At 35.9% G+C, this 8,927-nt stretch overlaps 1 protein-coding gene across 1 annotated transcript; it reads right to left on the reverse strand.

Annotated features, from left to right (window-relative positions):
* Positions 1 to 2,941: 2,941 nt before the first annotated feature.
* Positions 2,942 to 7,150, reverse strand: LOC112720496 (PI-PLC X domain-containing protein At5g67130). Its single transcript, XM_025771465.2, has 8 exons — positions 6,707 to 7,150; positions 6,496 to 6,618; positions 5,977 to 6,114; positions 5,616 to 5,714; positions 5,219 to 5,522; positions 4,915 to 5,138; positions 4,727 to 4,813; positions 2,942 to 3,439 (listed from the first exon to the last, which is right to left on the reverse strand). The coding sequence occupies exons 1-8, from the start codon at positions 6,827 to 6,829 to the stop codon at positions 3,239 to 3,241; spliced, it is 1,299 nt and encodes a 432-aa protein (XP_025627250.1). The 5' UTR covers positions 6,830 to 7,150; the 3' UTR covers positions 2,942 to 3,238.
* Between the last annotated feature and the right edge of the window lie 1,777 nt (positions 7,151 to 8,927).

Raw genomic sequence — 8,927 nt, forward strand, 5'->3', positions numbered from 1 at the left:
TTTATCCCCTCTAATATTTCATCTAATTCTGCTTCTGGCGATAACTAATTTTTTTTGTCTATCTAATATGACTAAATTATAAATAATTAAAAAAATTAATTTTACAAATTTAATCATTTTTTCTATTTTTCAGAATAAAATTTGCTGCGACTCTCATCATTTTTAATATTTTCGTCGCATTCTTCTTGCAACAACTTCGAAGACTTTGATACGATTTGTTAGCTTGGTACCTACAATCATTATGATCAGTTTGTTAGTTTGGTACCTTCACATCCTTGGTTCCTTCAAACTCAACTAAAACATGGTATTGAAAATCAAACGAAACAACGTGCTAGGTATGGCACGAATTTAGAGGTTCATTGATTCAAGCTGAGAAGGCGGAGGAAATATTAAACCAACCTAAAATGAGTTTAACGCGATGATTAGACCCATTTTGATAGCTCCAAATGTGTATGCCATCTCCTCTTAGAAGATTTTGTTGGTTTTTTATGTAACCTAACACCTCCTATATTTATTTTCCTATAGTATATTCTTAAAAGATATTTTAGTATTTTACTAAATACTAATATTTTTTTCCTTTGGGTCTTTATTTATTTACGTAAATTCCAATCATGTCATAGAGTTAATATTCAAAATTGACTTCTGAAATTTGACCTTCAATTTAATTTAATCTTTTAATTTTTAATTGACTCAAATTATATCCTAAAATTTTAGAGCGTAACTTAAACTGGTCCTTCCGTCTATTTCTGTCACCGAAAAATTGACGTGGCACATTTAGTTAAGCAAAAAGTATAGGCTTGTTCGTCAATAACGATTGAATGGTCAAAAGATCAAACTCTCCATGCCAACCTCCAAATAAATGACCAGAATCTCATCTCGACAACTTCAACTTCTTCTCGGAAACACCCTTTTCCCCGCCTAACCACCACTCTTTCTTCATCTTCATCTTTTTCATCTTCACCGTTTTTGATTTCCTCATCTTTTGCCACCAACACAACCATCACAATCCCCCCCCCCCCCCCCAAAACGCGATCCTCCAGAGCGTATGCCACACCACCTACCATCTCTAAATCCAGGCACTCCTCACCACCACCGCCCTCCTCCGCAATCCCCACATTGCACACACCCTTCTGAGCCGTGCCTCACACCTATGTGATTTCGCTTATACCTTTTTATCTTCCGTCATTTTAGCAACACCTTAGACACTTTCTGCACTAATACAGTGATCCGGGCTTATTCTAACAGTCATGTTCCTTACCAAGCTCTTGCTTTTTTCTTTCATTCTTTGCACAGTGATTTCTTTCCCAACAGCTATGCTTTTGTGCCCCTCATTGGTTCCTGTGCTAAGATGAGTTATCTTTAATTTAGGAGGAAGTTCCACGGTCAAGCCCTGAAAAATGGGGTTGATGGGGTGCTACCGGTTCAGAACTCTTTGATTCACATATATGGGTGTTGCGGTGATGTTGGAGTTGGTTCCACGGGCATGCTTCGCGACGGCGTTGTCGCGACAAGAGAAGGAGAACCGCAGTGGCGTTGTGAGTATGACTGCGTGAGAGAGTGAGAGGGAGGCGAGAGGTGCAGTGATGGTGAACTGAGGTGAGAGAGCGCCAAATTAAGGAAGAGGAAGAAGAAGGGCCAATTCAGAGTTTGCTTAATGAACAACGTCGTTTTTACATTTTAGGTACCTGGTGTCAACTAAGCATGCCATGTCACTTTTCTGATGATGGAAATGAACGGCGGAGCCAACTTGAGTCACATCATAAAATTTCAAAGTACAATTTGAGTCAATTAAAAATTAGAGAAATAAATTGAATCAGGGTCAAATTTCAGGGGGCATTTTGAGTATTAACTCCACGTTATGATAGAGGAACAACTCCCTATAGTATTCGTATCAGTATTGGCCCAATAGTGATACCAGATAAGAGCCTGACCCCAAATTAGTTGATGTTCAGTCTTCGGTCTCTACGCCTCCAATATCTGTCAACCAAAATGACAAATGGTGTTTATGGATTGGATCTGATTCGTAGTATTTATCCATATCCGATATGTAATTTTCGATATGATCTGATCCATAAGATATTAGATCCGATGATTTTAGTATTGTTCGGATTGAAATTTTAGCCATATCCAATCTAACCTATCAAACGTATACCCCTAAAAACTATAACACCTTGCTTACACTATTTTTAAGGACAAATTACCTAATCTCTATCATCATTCATTCTTTCCTGGTTGTAAGTCTAAGTATAATTCACTTTGCAATTAAGTCTTTCTTTCATTAAGTGGAACTCACAACATGAATTAGATGACATCTTGTGTTCTAGTGAACACATTGTTTTTAGACAATGACCTACCATTAACAGTTTAACACTAAATCATTTTAAATTTGTGTCATAAAGATTCACTAGTATTTTACATGAATTATTAATCTGAGTAACACAATTATTTTTTAAAGCTAAATTTAGAACCGCCTATGTGTACATTTGCAATTGAAACACAGGTATACTGCTAGAGCTTTCCATCTTAGAAGAAGTCTATCAAGTTCAAAAGGAACTCGATCAAGCTCACAATTGAACTCAAAATCAAGTATGAATGTAAGAGTAATGATATTTTTACCACTAAAAATTGTAAACAACTTCTACACTCCCACAAAATTATGGAACCCGCTATTTTCTCTTCTCCAATACCTCTCCCCACCTCTTCTTTTATTATGGAAATGTCTGCATTCTCAAGTGGAACAAATATCTACAATGCAGTTGATTTGTTATATATATATTCACTCCTTTTTTTATTTTGGTCATGATATATTCAATCCTAAAGTCCTAATAGTACGAGCCAACAACCTCTTCAACATTGGATTGGATATGGAATCTAAATCAACTAATTCACACACCCACCCAATAGTGGAGGAGAATATGTCGGTTAGGTGTAGAAGAAAGAGTAAATACAAGTTGCAATATATATAATATATATAGAATTTTGAGTTTGACTGCTATCAATACAATATATTAACTGCATACAGCTACATATGAATTCTTGCTCCCTCTTGACTATATCTACCTCACATGACTTTATAGATCCTTGAGTATAGCCTTGGCAATCGGCAGTAACAAAATTTCTTTTGTCTAATTTTCTAACCTAACAACAGTTCCATGACATTTTTCAGCTTGAGGCATTACAACAACAGCATAGATTCTAATATATTACTAAAGTTCCTCTTGAATGACTAATGTGAATATCATATATGATAATACTTATTCATAACAGTTGTAACAAGAGTGTAACAAGCAAGGGAAATGAGAAGTAACCAATTAGGTGAATAGACTGCTGAAGCTGATTCAGAGAACTGAACAGATCCAGAAAAGCTTCCAGAGGTATTGCTCCCTGGATTTGTACTTGGTGCAGAAATATTGTTGCAAGAACCAAAGGGTGCTCCAGCCTGCAGAATTGCAGTAATTATGTGAGTGAGAATGTTTTAAGTTTTGTAGCAGATAATTTTTGGGGGAAAATTGGATTTTCTTTTTTCAAACTGCTAAATCTAAGAATACTCCCCCCCAAAAAAAAAAAACCCCCGATTGAAGTAAATTACTTTAGACAAACACACAGTCAACTAAAAATCAGTTTTGAATCAGGGATTCTACCATGTATTATGATAAAAAAACAATAGATGATGAAGTGTGTCACATAATGACTATAGGAATTGCCTTTGGCTAAATATCTATACTGCATGATTTCATATGAATTATAATACTAGAATGCATGCATATCAAAACAAGTGATTGAGAAGTTGGCTGACAAAAAAAGGGCAGACTGATGCACAAGCATCCCACGTTAACAGGGTTCGGGGAAGGGCCACACCCAAAAGGTGTAATGTACACAGCTTAACCTGATAATTACATCAGTGGTTGTTTCTACGGCTTGAACCCATGACTTTGAGGTCATACGGAAACAACTCAACGATTGCTCCAAGGTTCCCTTTCAAAAGTTAGCTGACAAAACTGAGGAAAATCCAGAGAGAAAATTTGCTTCACCACGGTGTGTATATATCTCAGATTGTGATAGAAAAAGATGTTTTGGGGAATTTTGGGACAGAAAGAGAGTGTAGACAAATAGACGCATCAAGGGTGTTACTATTAACTAGCTAAGACATGAGCTTCGTCTTCATGAGTTTAAGCATGCTCCAGAGGATCTCCACCTATCAGAATGAAATAGAGATTTTCTCAAGTGATCCTTTTAGATTCGACTTGGTTATGTTTTGTTCACTAATGGGGGCTCAGGAGAAAGATGGGGAAAGGGAAACTGTAATAGAGACATCAGCAAAGATTGAACTCCACTATTTCTCAAGTGTCCCGAGCTTTCGTCAATTGGTCTATCACTACAAGGAAAAATAAATGGGAAATTTTATTGTGGTGACTAATTGACCAATTGGCTATTCTTAAAGATTGTTCTAAACTGAATTGCTCTCGAAGACTCCAGTAGATACATAGTCAGGTCTCTGAGTAACTTCTTGAAAACCCATATTTTACTCATGTAAACGAACATTTCACATAGATGACTATTGAAATTGAAAATTAAACGAATTTTCAAACTTTCTAACGGGCACAGAATCATAGCCAATTACAGCTCCTGTCACTAATCTATGAATAGAAGATTAATGGAAGAAAGAAATCATCACAGAATGACTTGAAGACAATACATAACCTTTTGAAAAGAGATGAAGACAAACCTGGCATGCAGTGATTGTATTGCACCCACACAATGTTTGGCCATTCATTCTATCCGTAATATCAAAGACACCACCTCCATCACTTCTCTGCATTAAGTTTCAGTAAAAATGCTAAAGTTTATTAGCAAGGTATGTGCAGGATACAAATGAATTAGTTCCAATTTACAATCCTGTGCAATAAATATTACCATGTAAAAATTAATAGCTATGAAGTTGGGTAGCACATTCCCTGCAGCTTTGTAACATGTATTAACCATCTCTGCTAGTGGAGCTGAATGCTCTTTGCACGACTCAGCTTGAACTGGATACGTTGGAAAGTAATTCATCAAGAAAAGTGATGAACTTCTAGAATTTAGTGCCTTTGATTCTTTTCTATGTGGACAAGAACCCTTTCGAATGCCAGGATCTCCAGCTGAAAGTAACTAAATTATGAGTTTGTCATTACAAATCTATAAAGGAAGGATATACATGTTAAAATGATTCTGTTCTTACACTCATTTTCAACCATGTGCTTCCACTGATAGGCTATTCCTTCTTCAGCTTCCTTTGATGCATCAGAAGTGAAAACAATAAGCCGGTGATTCACTTGTATCATCTCCGTTATAGTAGGCCAATCATCACCCTTTCTTGGCATCTTTGACAGAGGGAACCAATACTTATCCAGTCCAGCACTTGCAAATAGATTAGTCAACCCCTTTGGAGTATGCACGTAGTCTTCAATTATGATGGTGACAATCTCAGTTGGATTTTCCGTCAAGAATGCTTCCACCTCTTTCAAAGTATTTACAGCAGGTTGCTGAAAACATTAAAACAGGCACACATTAAACGATGCCAAACAAAAGTGAACAGTAAATCCAAAATAGAATCAACGTAAATAGCAACAGAATACAAATGCAGTGAAGTTGTAGCATTGCCCTCGGAACGAATGACAGAGCCAGATATCATTCTGGAAGTCGTACATATCCAGCATCAGTCCCCTCACTCCATTCTAAACAATATTCATCAAAAACACATGTATCAGAAACAGCACAGCAATAATTAAATTAGGCTCATGCTCATACTAATCACACATCCAAAATTATCAGGAACATGCCTTTTACTATTAATTGACAAAATTGGGTGCATATTTAGCTTTAGTATTAAATTACCGGGAAATGGCAAACAAAGAATCCTAACCAAAAAGACCAATTGTTAAAATCGAACTTCAGCAACAAGTTAAGAAGACAGAGCACGCAATTACAAAGGCATACCCTCAATTGATTAGTCACAGTGTCTTCTTGATTGTAAAATGTTAATCTCTGAACACCAGGCAAAGGCGGTGAATCCACGATGCTGAAGGAATTGTGGGTTACTATCCAAGTGTACTTGTTAAAGGGCAAGCCATTCACCTGAACCATGCCCCAAAATAGAAAGTCGCAACCAGAAACAAAAATACAAAGAAAACAGTTACCAAATAACTGAATGAACTTGGCACCTAAACTTAAAGAGTAACGCTAGTGAACCAATACTATAGCAGCCAATTTCAGCCAACGTTATACCAGATTGCTAAACAAATTCATTATAAAGCCCACTAAAGTTAGTTTTGTTGAGTTCAAAATTGGTATGTTTCTTCTAACTGAATTTTGAACCTTCCTATTTTTAAGAGTTTCGGAAACTTTCTGTTCTTGGCTGCAATGTTAGCCGTGGAATATTGGCTCCAAGACTTTCTCACACTGAAATGCATAGTCACGCATGAAATGAAAGGAAAGGAAAAGGAAGGAGGAGGTTACGATGGATGTGGGAACGGTGGCTTGGCCTCTGGTGCAGATGGGCCGGGTCAGGCCCAAAGCGGGGCAATTGCCGCAGTAGAGACCGGACCCACAGTCGGTAGCGGCTGAGCAAGCTTCCAGAACCTGCGAAATCGACTCTCAAGCTCAGTTACGAGTTCGATTTCAGAAAGCGAAAGCGAATTCGTGACGAATCTCTAAAAAGAAAGAGAACCTGGCAGTTTCCGTTAGAGCATGCGGTGGTGGAAGATGCGAATAGGGACCAGATGATGAAGTATAAGATAGTTGTTAGAAGCGTTCTGCATTTCGAAGCGGAGTTCAGGAAAAGCGAGAACATGATAGCAGCTACCCTTTGTAGAGAGAAACACTCCGAGAAGGAAACTATACAGTGCAGTCTACTTAGAATGCAATGCAACGATCAGGATTTGGGTATAAAACGGAAATCAATGCTTCCTGAGTGCACTCTCTACACTCCACACTGCACTCCGTGCTTACGGACTGTGTTAAATGTAACTTGTTAAAGCAAGACTGTAAGGCCCCTCATCCACTTTCCTTTTTCACCATATTCTGGTGTGGCCATATAGTAGATCTCTCTTTATTTTAGTACCTCTCGTGCTACTATCGTTGTTAGCCAGCTTCCGGCTAACATTAATTATATAACTAACCTTTTGTTTTCATTAGATTTATTCTTGTTACAATTTCACCACCAACCCTTCATCCAATTAAAGATATTTGAATAGCACAAATTTTTAATGTAAACGATATCATCTTTTTCAAAGTTTGAAAAAATTAATCTTACACAAGTATAAATATAAATAGGAGGCATAGTCAGTAGTAATACACACACGAACAATAATAAAAATTTTCTATTCCTCCTTTATACTATTAAATACTCTTCTCTCTTATATATAAGATACTATATATATTAGTAAATACATTAATCATATCTATTATATTGAGATAGTAATTGTGGTGAATATTAATACTAGAATCTTCTACGTATACTTCTTTATTTTATATTTATTTATTTATTCTACAATACATTATCAGCACGAGACTCTGATCAAATTTTAAGAAGACTCAGGTAACAAATTTTTATTATGTCGAAACTCTCTCATCTTAAATTTAATGTTCTTGATATATCTGAAAACAACTATTTATCATGGATAATAGATGCTGAAATCCATCTTGATTCAATGGATCTTGGAAATACTATTAAGGTTGAAAATAATGCATCTCAGAAGGATAAAGTCAAAGCCATGATTTTCCTTCGTCGTCATTTTGACGAAGGATTGAAAAATGAATATCTCACATTAAAAGATCATGCAGATCTGTGGAAAGATCTTGAAGAAAGGTATAATCATCAAAAGACGGTGATACTTCCTCAAGCTCGATATGAATGAACGCACTTGCATCTACAGGATTTTAAGTCTATAAATGAATATAATTTTGCAATGTTTCGAATCACCTCACGAATGAAATTATGTGGAAAAAAGATAATTGATAATGATATGTTGGAGAAAATTTTCTTAACCTTCCATGCTTCGAATGTGCTCCTGCAGCAGCAATATCGAGAAAAAGGATTCAAAAAATATTTTGAGTTAATTTCTTGTCTTCTTGTTGCTGAACGCAACAATGAGTTGCTCTTAAAAAATCATGAAGCGCGTCCAGCTGGCGCCGCCCCAGTTCCTGAAGTAAATGCGACAAATTATCCCAGAAGAGGTAAACGGCAAGGTTTTAGTAACAAGAAAAGTTATGCAAGAAAAAGGAATTATATTCATAAGAAAGGATCACACCAAAAGTGGGATAAAGAAAGAAACTCTGGGCAAAATAAATCGACAGAGGATCAGTGTTTCTGTTGTAATAGAAAGGGCCATTGGTCGCGTACCTGTCGTACCCCAAGGCACCTAGTCGATCTTTATCAAGTATCATTGAAAAAGGATGACAAAGGAAAGGAAACAAATTTTGTTTCAAATGATGCTACAAATTTCACCACTCATTATGATGTATCTGATTTCTCTGAGGATCCTGAAGAAAATATTGGTCATTTGATTAATGATGAAATAGTTTAATATGTGAGATTGTTAAGTATTCATGTAAATAAATAATGTAAGAAACTTGTTGTTAAGTTTTATTTTCTATGTATTTAAGTTTTAAATATGATGTATATAAATAATGAAATATTAATGTTTATGTTTAAGAATTTTGAAATCATTAAATGTGTCAAGTTTTAAAAATAATAATAATAATAGTGATAATAATTTAAGTATATGACATTATGTACTGTGTTTCTTAGAAAAATAATTTCAATAAAGAATTCAATTTGACTGTGTATGTATCACTACTCATTTTATTATTATTTATTTTTGAAGAAAATGGCAAGGATATATAATGAAGATGTATGCCTTGCGGATAGTGCAAGTTCGCACACCATT

Source organism: Arachis hypogaea, chromosome 11 (genome assembly GCF_003086295.3).
Source record: "Arachis hypogaea cultivar Tifrunner chromosome 11, arahy.Tifrunner.gnm2.J5K5, whole genome shotgun sequence".
NCBI lineage: Eukaryota > Viridiplantae > Streptophyta > Magnoliopsida > Fabales > Fabaceae > Arachis > Arachis hypogaea.